The sequence below is a fragment of the Oryza brachyantha genome, chromosome 7 (genome assembly GCF_000231095.2).
Source record: "Oryza brachyantha chromosome 7, ObraRS2, whole genome shotgun sequence".
In the NCBI taxonomy this organism is placed as follows: Eukaryota; Viridiplantae; Streptophyta; class Magnoliopsida; order Poales; family Poaceae; genus Oryza; species Oryza brachyantha.
The window spans coordinates 2,429,608-2,440,548 of NC_023169.2; the positions used below are offsets into that span (position 1 = coordinate 2,429,608).

The 10,941-nt window shown below is 39.9% G+C and overlaps 2 protein-coding genes across 2 annotated transcripts; both read left to right on the top strand.

The window, feature by feature from the left end:
- Positions 1 to 285: 285 nt before the first annotated feature.
- On the top strand, positions 286 to 2,801 carry LOC102701190 (40S ribosomal protein S18). The gene is made up of 4 exons (XM_015839788.1): positions 286 to 369; positions 471 to 631; positions 1,913 to 2,101; positions 2,419 to 2,801. Exons 1-4 carry the CDS (start codon positions 367 to 369, stop codon positions 2,522 to 2,524), a joined length of 459 nt encoding a protein of 152 aa, XP_015695274.1. The 5' UTR covers positions 286 to 366; the 3' UTR covers positions 2,525 to 2,801.
- Positions 2,802 to 8,420: 5,619 nt separating this feature from the next.
- LOC107304523 (non-specific lipid transfer protein GPI-anchored 5-like) lies at positions 8,421 to 9,404 on the top strand. Its single transcript, XM_040526387.1, has 2 exons — positions 8,421 to 8,890; positions 8,977 to 9,404. Exons 1-2 carry the CDS (start codon positions 8,515 to 8,517, stop codon positions 9,198 to 9,200), a joined length of 600 nt encoding a protein of 199 aa, XP_040382321.1. The 5' UTR covers positions 8,421 to 8,514; the 3' UTR covers positions 9,201 to 9,404.
- The last annotated feature ends 1,537 nt before the right edge of the window (positions 9,405 to 10,941 follow it).

A 10,941-nucleotide genomic window follows, 5' to 3' on the forward strand; every position in this document is an offset into this window, starting at 1 on the left:
TACATTTACAAATTTATTTGAGCACATTTTGTCCTTGGAATGCATAATTTCCAGGTCTTGAAATTGGTGCCAGGTTTAGCAAAGCGCACGGCGAGGAAGACCGGACAGCGCCCAGGATGCTGTGTTGGGCCATCGCCCAATTGGGCCCAAGAATACATTGACCAGCCCAGTAAAAAGCCCATTCAATCCACACCCTAGATCTCACGCCCCATCTCCCACAGCCGTCCGATCCATTCCGCCCGCTACTATATAACCCAACGCCGCCCTCCTCGAGTCAAAAAGAACCCTACCCTTCGCAGCCGCATCCCGCCACCTCCTCCCCCTCCGGCGAGAGCCCGCGCCGCCGCCGCCGCCGCCGCCGCCGCCATGGTAAGCTCCGCTCCTCCCTTCCGTATGGCTTCTCTTATCTTCGGACCGCGCACGGTGCTAAGCGGGATCGCCGTGGCGTGTTTTTTTTTCTGGTTTTGCAGTCGCTGATCGCGGGGGAGGATTTCCAGCACATCCTGCGTCTGCTGAACACCAACGTGGATGGGAAGCAGAAGATCATGTTTGCGCTCACCTCCATCAAGGGTATCGGCCGCCGCTTCTCCAACATCGCCTGCAAGAAGGCCGACATCGACATGAACAAGCGGTGAGCGAATCTTACCCTCCTAACATCCCTGATCTGAATGATAATGATCAGTGGTGCGGTTTGAGATTATGCTTCTCAAGTACGAAGAACTGGATAATTTGGGAATTATATTCTTTGCTGCGTGACCAGCTTGGGTTAATATTTTCGTAGGCTGTATTGTTTGAACGCAAAGTTTTGTGGTTGTTGCGGTAGCTATGCTTTGAAGGTGGTTCGATCTTGTACAAGACCTAGAGTTGTTCTTTTTGATAGTGACTGGGATTCAGTCTAAGGTTTACTGATTGATGCTTCAATTTCTTTGTGGTGTATTGAGTAATTTGCTACATGAGAACTTTTATGTGCATTACTTCTGCCGCACAACAGCTTTCTGCTGAGCAAGTGAGATTGCTTAGAACTTTTTAGAATTTAATAGCAGCAACATTGTAATTGTTAGATCTTTTTTGCCAACTTGACCAGTCAGAAATTCAAGCATAATGTAAATAATCAGCTTGTCTTTCTGTGATAAAAGTTTTTTTTTATTTCACTTAGATGCAAGTATGTTAACCCCACATTAGTATTTTGACTTTAATTTAAATTCTTAATAATACTGTTTTTACTACTTTTGTATTATTGTCAACACCATGACTTGTCAATGTGTTGTGACTAGTTTGTGTTATGAAGATAATCATGGACAAAAAACTTGCCAAGATTGTTAGTTTGTTTGAATTTATGGCGTTTTTGGTTTCTGATTTCCTGGTCCTGTTGGTCAAGAAGTTCTCTTTAGTTAGCAGTTGACAATTATGTCAAACAGTATGGCGTTTGATTGGTTCATCTTTTCTGGGAGGAAATTGATTTTTGGGTGCTACGAAATGATAGCCATATGGTCAGTATTTTTTTCTTCTGCTCATTTGAAACCCGATGGATTTAATTAATTTGACATGTGTTATAGCTACGGCATTATTTTTTGTTTGTCCGTAGTACCTTATCCTATGCAGCTATTAAGTATTAATTGACTAATTCCAGTGCTATGTGAGGAACTGTAATATTTCCCATATTAAGAAACTTGTTCTACAAATATTGCCCACTGAGTTGCTGTGCTAACTGCTGAGCTAACTGTGAATGAATAGGTTATGCTGCTTTTCTAGGCTTTATATGGCATACTTCATTTTGCTTATGCTTATAGTTAATATGAGGTGATACTGTAACCAAGATGCGATGGTGGTGATCTTTGTGTGAAACAAAAGTACTATATATTACTCATGTCATTGCTGCTAGTGAAAAGCTGACAATTATTTTCCTGTGTAGGGCTGGTGAGCTCTCTCCTGAGGAGCTTGAGCGCCTCATGACTGTGGTGGCCAACCCCCGCCAGTTTAAGGTTCCTGATTGGTTCCTGAACAGGAAGAAGGATTATAAGGATGGTAGATTTTCCCAGGTTGTCTCTAACGCCCTTGACATGAAGCTCAGGGATGATCTTGAGAGGCTGAAGAAGATCAGGTGAATTATGTTGGATTTGATGTTTTGATGACTAATGTATCTTTTAATGCTGTTGTTGTGTTGATAGAAATTCTAGCTAAATTTGTTAGTCTAAATGAAATGTTCATGGCATCCCCAACTACTTATGGGAAATTGGAAAAGTTCCATCAGTAGCTAAATCATATACTACTTGCTAGTTCAAACTGCATTCAAAAGACTCGACATGAAAATGATTTAAACTGCATTCTCTCCACTAGCTAGTTGTGGATGACTAATAACCTGAACAGCTAATTGAATACATCGAATAACACCTTCTCGTAATATTTCGTAATATGCAGGAACCACCGTGGTCTCCGTCATTACTGGGGTCTCCGTGTCCGTGGTCAGCACACCAAGACTACTGGCAGGAGGGGCAAGACTGTCGGTGTCTCCAAGAAGAGATAAATCCCATGCCCATCAGCAAATGCATATTGCTCATCATGTGAGCGTTTTAATGATGCCAGTCTTGATAGGCAGTTTTGTTGGATACTTTTTGTCTATGATAGATCGCGCGTGGCAGAATTCTCAAGCATCAAATATTGTAACCTGGTTGGCTGTTCGGTACTGCAAACTATGAAGCCTAATTTTTCTTGGATGTTTTTCTGGTTTATGTTATGCTTCCATGTCTTACTTATTTGCCAAGGTACTGTTTGTTGGCATTTACTTGTGTAATGCTTTTGCATCTTGCACAACGCCGAAGATTAGTACTGCACTAGAAATATCAACTTTTTTTAAGGGGTTTAATTCTTGAGTAAAATACTGGTAATAAAATTTAATTTACACTGTTGATCTATTATAATTCTAGTAAAAATTAGAACGGTAATATCATCTTCTTTTATTGTGATCCTAATTATAAAAAATAAAACTACAAAATACTATATCAATAAATTGACAAACAAAAAGTATAAAGATATCCTTTTAAATCAATGGATGATATTAGTTAAAATGCATGCACCGGACAGACCCTTGTGTGGAGATATGCCATCACGGGGTGTCATCGCCAATAGACAGCTAAACAAGGAAAAGGCAAAAGCCAAATGGTACTTTTAAACCGAAATTAATTTGTAAATAAAAATTTGAGGTCGAAAAATAAATTATGATAAGAAAACTTTAAAATTAACTTAAAAAATTTAAATTTTGGTTTATAAATATTCGTAATGTTCTGGAATGCTATTTTAGAGTTTGTTATTTTATTATAATTTATTTTTTAGCCTTTATTTTTAGATCAAACACATGTCTTTTTTATCCATCGTATTTTTCTATTTTTCTTTTATAACACATTTTATCTTTGTGATGTGTTGAATATGTTTTTCTCTTTGCATCTAATATGTCGCCACATGTTTTTTGGGCCTTATATTTCTACGTAAACTCTATGCCCCAATACAAAGTTTATAAAACATATTTCTTATTTTTAAGCTCATCTCAAACATTTATATGTGGACAGCCTATACACATAAAATTTATATGTATAAAGTTTGCATATATACTATTTATACGAGAAAGACTATATGTAGAAAGTTTGTATATATAATATTTATTTATAAGTATAAAATTTGTGTGTATAAAGTATATAAATTAAAATTTATAGTGTGGGATAATTGAGCCACACACAAATACATACTCCGTATGGTGCAGTAGGAAGAAGAGTAGTACAACTGCGCAGAAGTAATCCGTCTCAGCATCGCAAATTTAGGTACGAGGTCACTGACATATGGCCTCAGCGTCCAGGTAATGGCATCTCAGACCATCTCCAAGAGAATAAACACATCTCACTTGTTATATTTAAATTTAGTAATTTTATAAAAAAAATTTCTAAAAAAGTGACTATTTAACTTGCTATACCATTTGAATGGCTAAATCTAGCAACTCATTTTCCCATTAGCACAATTACTATTCATTGATTCTCATTTCCCCATTAGCACAATTACTATTCATTGATTCTGCATATCTTATCATTCCCTCTCACCAGGATTTGGAGAGTGGAGATGTATAGTCTGTTAGAGATGCTCTAGGAATTTAAGTTGCTAAAATAAAATAAATGTCTAAATTTTTATTTAAAGATTCAAAGATTAGCCGTTCTATTAGAGATGCTCGTAGGCTGCCGGGTTCTGGCTAAAGTATTTGTTGAGGTTGAGGATCATATGGACCCCACTGACTTTCGCTGCGAAAGACTGATTGGGGCTCTATTTTTGCAACAGGGTATTGAAGTTCCTCATGGGAGTCGGACGATCTCGTTCCCTCCTCTCCTCCCCATCCGCACAGGGGCTCGGAGTACTCGCATCCATGGCCGCCATGGGTGGTGCCCTCCTCTGCACCACCTCCGCCGCCGTCTGCTTCACCGTCATCTCTTCCACAGCTGCCCAATGCAGAGGTACTCCTAGTTTTTCCTTTCTTTTTGGGAAAATTTGCTTCACACCTGGAGTTTTGAACAAGTTCAGTATGCCATTTTTCTCTCTGAAATTCAATACATATGGTTATGAACAAGTTCAAAGGAATTTCACAGTGCAGAGTATAAGTCTAATACTAGAAAATTCACTAAATATCTCTGGGTTCAGAATTCGCGGAGCCCAAAATGATCAGCTCTCTTAAGCCCAGTTAATGTTGCTTCTTAGTTCCTGATCTGTACGCGGTTAATAGCTTCAGTTCCTTAATATAGAAGTCGAGCTTCAAAAGGGTAAAAAAAAAAAAACGGAGGATTTCTGTAATGGTAATGCCCTCAAGGGTCCGAGCTGTTTGCCAGTAAACCACTTACCCGTAAACTGTCTGCACTATTTAAAAGTCTTGAGCAAGATGCTCCAAGGTCTGGCTCGCCAGTGGATTCAGGATGAAAGCAACTAGATGATGATAGACAAGAATCAGATTATCTTCTGAAGATCGAGGAAAAATAGCATCTTTTATATATATAATATATAATATATAAATAAATTTTTGTTAGAGGCTGAAGAAGGGGTAGCTGAAGGAGCTTCTCTGCGACCAAGGAGGGACTCAACTGTCAAGCTTGATGAGAGTGAAGACGAGATCGAAGAAGAGGAAGGAGGAGCTCAAGGAGAAGTTGGAGGGGGCTCTGCAAGGTCATCAAGGAGGTGCTCGGCGACAAAGCCGAGGAGAAGGTGGTGGTCTCCGACCGTGTGGTGGACTCCCCGTGCGTGCTGCCTCGTCACCGGGCCAAAGCCCAGGCGCTGAGGGAGAGGGACTCGATCGAGCATGGCAGGGTACATGTCTAGCAAGAAGACGATGGAGATCAACGCCACCATGGAGGAGCAGCAGCAAGGGAACGAGGTGGCGGAGGCGGATCGGCGACAGAGAGGCGCCGTGGAAAGAGCCTTTCTTCTTCTATTTTTTTTCCCTAGACGACGGTGCCGGGTGATGAGCGGGGCGACGTGTTTTCCGCGCGACTAGGCATGCCACGTGGCCCAATCATATGCAAGAGACAGACCTGTAATCCAATTTAGAGTGACTTTTCATAAATGTTTGACTTTTTTTACGACGTTTGACCATTCGTCTTATTTAAAAATTTAGTACAAATATAAAAATTGACAAGTCACGCTTAAAGTTCGTAAGTCACAAGCAAAATAAATGATATTTTTATAATTTTTTTAATAAAACAAATGATCAAATATTGTAAGTAAAAAAGTCAAATATCTTATATTATGAAACGAATAGAGTAGTATATATGTATGTTGGACAAATGTTGCCAATTTTTTAGAAAGTTTTTTGTGCGGCTATTTTATTTTGGATGGTGTCTGAACAAGCGAGCTCGAAGGAGTTTCCCGGGTTATATATACTTGCCACTCTACTGACCGATTCGAGATACAGGGATCTTTCGCCCGGGAGATGTTTCTGTTCACCGCATCCCTTTCCATCGTCGTCGCACTAGCTGCACTCACCCAATCCATCACCAAAGGATGGCCAAGACATTCTTCATGTTCTTCACTGTCTCTGTGATAGGGCCCTACTGGGAGCTGGGTTCCTGGCAGTAACTACGACGTCAGGTTCCTGGCAACATTTGTTGGCAAAAGTTTCAGCAAAGTGGTATTATTAGAGTCTTAGAGAAAGATTTACATGGAGCTGTTTCTTTTTTTTTTCTTTGCTTTGTCAAGATGGTGATTCATTTCTAAGAGTCTGTAATTGATTGTAACTGAACCATGTGAGAAGGCTGAAGAACTGAAGACGTTGGGCCTGCCAGCGCCAGCGATGCTCTTCTGTGTGTAGGCTAGTTTGAAGCATTGGAATTTATATTGGAATTTTGCTTCAGCAGTAGTATAACAAAGTTGATGCAGCATGTTTGACAACACCATCTTCATCTGGGTTTCTTTCGCCCTGAAATACTCGTCGCGCTGCTTACAAGAACGATGGTGATGGTGCTTGTTCCTCGTGAAAATTTCAGCGCTCACAAAATTTGAAGCCGTCTTCAGTGAATGGTCCAGCAGGTTTTCCTCATTTCCCAGAATGCAAACGACTCTGAATTTGCTAAGAATCAAGCTCCAAAGCTGCTTAATTCGTCCATACGAAGTGGATGATCCACCGTCTCTTCTTGTGCATTGCAGAGTTTGCAGTGCCTATGGCTATGGTTTGCTGCTAACCAACAGCAAAAATTTGCTGCTACATCAACAATTCGATCAACAATGATGATGAATAACACCAATGCATCCCAGTGGTGTGTAGGTGCATAATGTGCACCCAAATTTTAGACAAAAGCATCAAATTGTGATTAAAGAACAGTATAGATGAAATAAACTTGAGACCAAACCAACACATTCTTGACGATCCACCATCAAATTTTGATACCTAAAGAACCAGAACAATACACCGATAGCGAGCTCCAGAAGTGGGCCAGTTTGGGCCAAACTTCTTTTCCGGAAATGGGCCGAACGTTTTGAGCCCAGTCTGGTAAAACATTGTGGGCCTTAATTTATACTTTTATTTGGCCCAATTACAAGGCTTCCAAGCAGGCCTGACATGGAAAAGAAGAAGAAGAGAGGTTTCACTTATGCTCTTCAATTTGCTAAATTTTCAGTTTAATTTCATAGTATGAAAATTATTGGAAGTTTAATTAGGCCCATAACATTGATGATTGGATTGATTCTCCCTATATTCCAAAAAAGAAAAAAATGAAGTCCTATATTTCCAATGCAACAATAGTGAGAGAAGAAAATATCAAAATATCTCTCATTTTTGTAAAATGTAGTATTAGTTGATGAGCGTTGGGATAAAATTACTCGATTTGCAAATTGATATTAGATAAGAGCGTAGGAGTTGATTTATCTTGCAACAAGTTTGAATTTTATCGGTTGGTTTATTTTGGGACGGGAAGGAACTGTGCAGATGTAATCATCTTATGGGGAGGAAGCATCTGCCAGCCAAATTACATGTCATGGTGGCTACCAACAATTAACAGAACCTACCAATCCATCTATTATTATACTCCTGAAAAGGAGCTCCAGCTCCGGTTTCAAACTTTGACCATGCTTATGTGCTAATGACATGTATATATCTCCAACTCTAATACTTATGGTTGGTGTGAAACTTTAATTTGACCTGAAAAATAGAACTCCCAGCTTGGAAAATTTTAACTTCTGACCATGAATTGTATTGAAGGATATTAGTACCCATTAGGCCACCAGTTTCCCTTGTTAATTCAGAGAAAATTAATATGCACATCAACATTATTGCTGGAGTACCAAAGTTAAGGTACACATACAGGGAGGGGGCACATGCCAATCTTCTGTCTGAGTACTCACTTCGCTCTAAAATATAATATAATAGAATTTAAATTTTATATTATAATATAAATATTGCTACATTGATTTTCATGATTTTGATTATTCCAATGATTCAAAAGCCCAATCAGATACTTATAAAAAGAATATAACCAATTTAAAATTCAAAGTTAACCACTGAAGTGATTAAAAAATATTTTAATATCTGCTAAACAACTTAAAAATAATTAAATTTTAGGAAAAAAAAGTACATGACATGGCATGTCATGCATACCTGCCAAACAATCAACAACCTACCACTAGTACTAATCCTCCCATGATTGAACAGCTTGATCAGGAGAAATCACCATCCATGTACATCTGAACCATGCAAGCAAGCTTTGGTCAAGTTGCCATGTCAGTATTAGTTAGCTAGTTAGTTAATTATTAGTCTAAAATAAATGATGAAATGTCTAATCAGAGCTGTTAGTAGGAAAGAGTTGTTCAACAATCTCAAAGACTTAGATACCCTGGATTCCATTCACCACACTATATAAACACACTTACCTGAACTCAAAGTCCACACCAAAATCAAGCTCATCAGCTTAATTAATCAGCGCATCACACACTCCAGCTAGAGTCACTGATACTACTACAAGAGTAGAGCTAGCTAGCTATAGCTCGCAAACCCTAGCAATGGCGGCTGCTGCAAGAGCTAGCACCGGCGGCGCCAATGGCGTTGCGCCACTGGTGTTCGCCGCCGTCGTCGCGGCGGCCGTGGTTCTCGCGGCGAGCCCCGGCGCGGCGCAGAGCAGCGGCGGCGGCGGCAGCAGCTGCATGACGGAGATGATCAGCCTGGCGTCGTGCCTGGGCTACATGTCCGGGAACTCGTCGGCGCCCAAGCCGTCGTGCTGCACGGCGCTGTCCAGCGTGGTGACGTCCAAGCCGGAGTGCCTCTGCATGGTGCTCGGCGGCGGCGCCTCCTCGCTCGGCGTCACCATCAACAACACCCGCGCGCTCGAGCTCCCCGCCGCCTGCAACGTCAAGACCCCTCCGGCCAGCCAGTGCAGCAGTAAGACTCTCTCTCTTCTTCCACTCCGGCCAAACCCCTCCACCGTGATCTTCGCTAACCGACGCCGCCGTCGTACGTCCTTGCAGCTGTCGGCGTGCCGATCCCGTCTCCGACAGCGCCGCCGGCGTCGACCACGAAGACCCCACCAGCGGCACCGGCGGTGCCAACTGAGACTCCTGCAGGAACCGGCGGCTCCAAGGCGACTCCGACGACGGTGACCCCCGGTCAGCAGAGCAGCGGGAGCGTCGGCAAGGCGGCGTCCATGGCGGCCGTCATTGTTTCTGTTGCATTTGCACTGATCCATGCCTGATTTCTACATGGATTGTGATCTGTTTCTACCATGTATGTTCTTAAATCTGCTTTATAATTGTTATGTTGCGCATATTTTGTATTTTTGTTGAATTGTGTGGACTATGCCATCAATTTCTTGATGCTATTTTTATGAGTCTTTGGTTGTTGTAATCATTATATGTATCATATTATTTATTTTATGAGATCACTGAAGAGTATTGGATTTGAGTCAACTCTGGGTAATTGTCTATAGAGCAATTTACCATGCATCTTGGAGCATAGAGATATTATATTTTCTATTATAAAATTTCGTCCTCGAGATATGAAAACTTTAAGCGTAAATTCTCGTAGCACACTCAAAGAAATAAATGTCAACAAATAAGTCCATGATCTCACTAAAATCCTATAGATAGCATAACTGTATGTACGCAATATTTACGGATACAAAGATTTAAAAGTCAGTGGTTGAAGTGATGTATCCGTAGCCACATCTTTACACCACTAATGCTTCCTTGTGAACACAAGATGTCCACCCCCATATTTCCGTTTTTATATCCTAAAATTTTGAATTTTTAACCTTAAATTACTTTAAGTTGATTTTGAGGTTTTTCACCGAAGTTTATTTTTTATATTATTTTTAGATCACTAAGAATACGTATATAAAAATTTTATCCATAAATTACTTTTTTTTGCAAATATCTCGTTTGGATTTTTTCATAAAAATACCCAAATAATCACTCCCAGCTATTCCCATCGATCAGTAAAACATTTTTCTTTTGGATGTGTTTTAAGTCAATTTTGAACATCACCTATTTTGAAAAGAAAAACATTTAGACAACCGAGTGTATAGATACGTAGTTTTGTCTCGAATATAGTATTACAATTTTAAAAACCTTCCAAAGTTTTCAAATATCCTGCAATAGAAATCAGCTGGCAAAGTTTATTTTCATGACCTTTACAATATCCAAGATAACGAAAATTGTTTAGTTCCGGAAGAATGTCGTTTCCCAAATTCACTGATACCACTGTAGCTAAGTATGTGCAGTGTCATATCAACATGAACAACGTCAGAATATAAAATCAAACACTAGAAGCAAATTTAATCATATCGTTGCACTGGTGACGTTTCTGCTGCTGCATATATAGAACATAGGACATGAACCTAAAATGCCAATTGCTAAAAATCTATGAATTGGCAGGTAGCATTTGGCTGGAGTTGGCCAGCCAGAGCAATCCAGCTATAAGCAAGATCTACTCACCTACCAAAATAACCAGTACATATTTAAGTACAAAAATTGGATAATCTATTCTGCTTTGACTAAGCAATGATGCGTTCACTACTGTCACTCTACGAATTCTGGCTCTCACCTTTTAGCTTAGAGAACTACTACAGTACGCCGCTATAGTAACGAGATACTTTAATGAGCGAAGCAACAAAGGGCAGCCGTTCAAAACGCAAACAGCAAAGTAGATAAACGGAGCACACATGATCAATTTATCTAATGATCCCGTTGAGAACGGTATTCCGTTCCCTAGACTTTCTATTTAGCTTATGCTTATAAGTCAATACTTAAATTTTCAACTTTAAATTTAGTATTAATTTTTAGAATTTTTTTATAGCTTTTAGATTGATAAGAACATAAATATAAAAGTTTTGTTTATAAATTATTTTTATTTGTAAATACGCGGTTTGATTTTTCCCTCGAATACCCAAAAGTCAAAAGATGATCCCTAGATAGATGCTTTCTTCATCATGACTC

Coding starts and splice junctions, on each gene's coding strand:
- LOC102701190 (XM_015839788.1), top strand. Junction 632..1,912: donor GACATCGACATGAACAAGCG/GTGAGCGAATCT, acceptor TTTCCTGTGTAG/GGCTGGTGAGCTCTCTCCTG. Junction 2,102..2,418: donor GAGAGGCTGAAGAAGATCAG/GTGAATTATGTT, acceptor CGTAATATGCAG/GAACCACCGTGGTCTCCGTC.
- LOC107304523 (XM_040526387.1), top strand. CDS start 8,515: ATGGCGGCTGCTGCAAGAGCTAGCACCGGCGGCGCCAATGGCGTTGCG. Junction 8,891..8,976: donor TCCGGCCAGCCAGTGCAGCA/GTAAGACTCTCT, acceptor ACGTCCTTGCAG/CTGTCGGCGTGCCGATCCCG.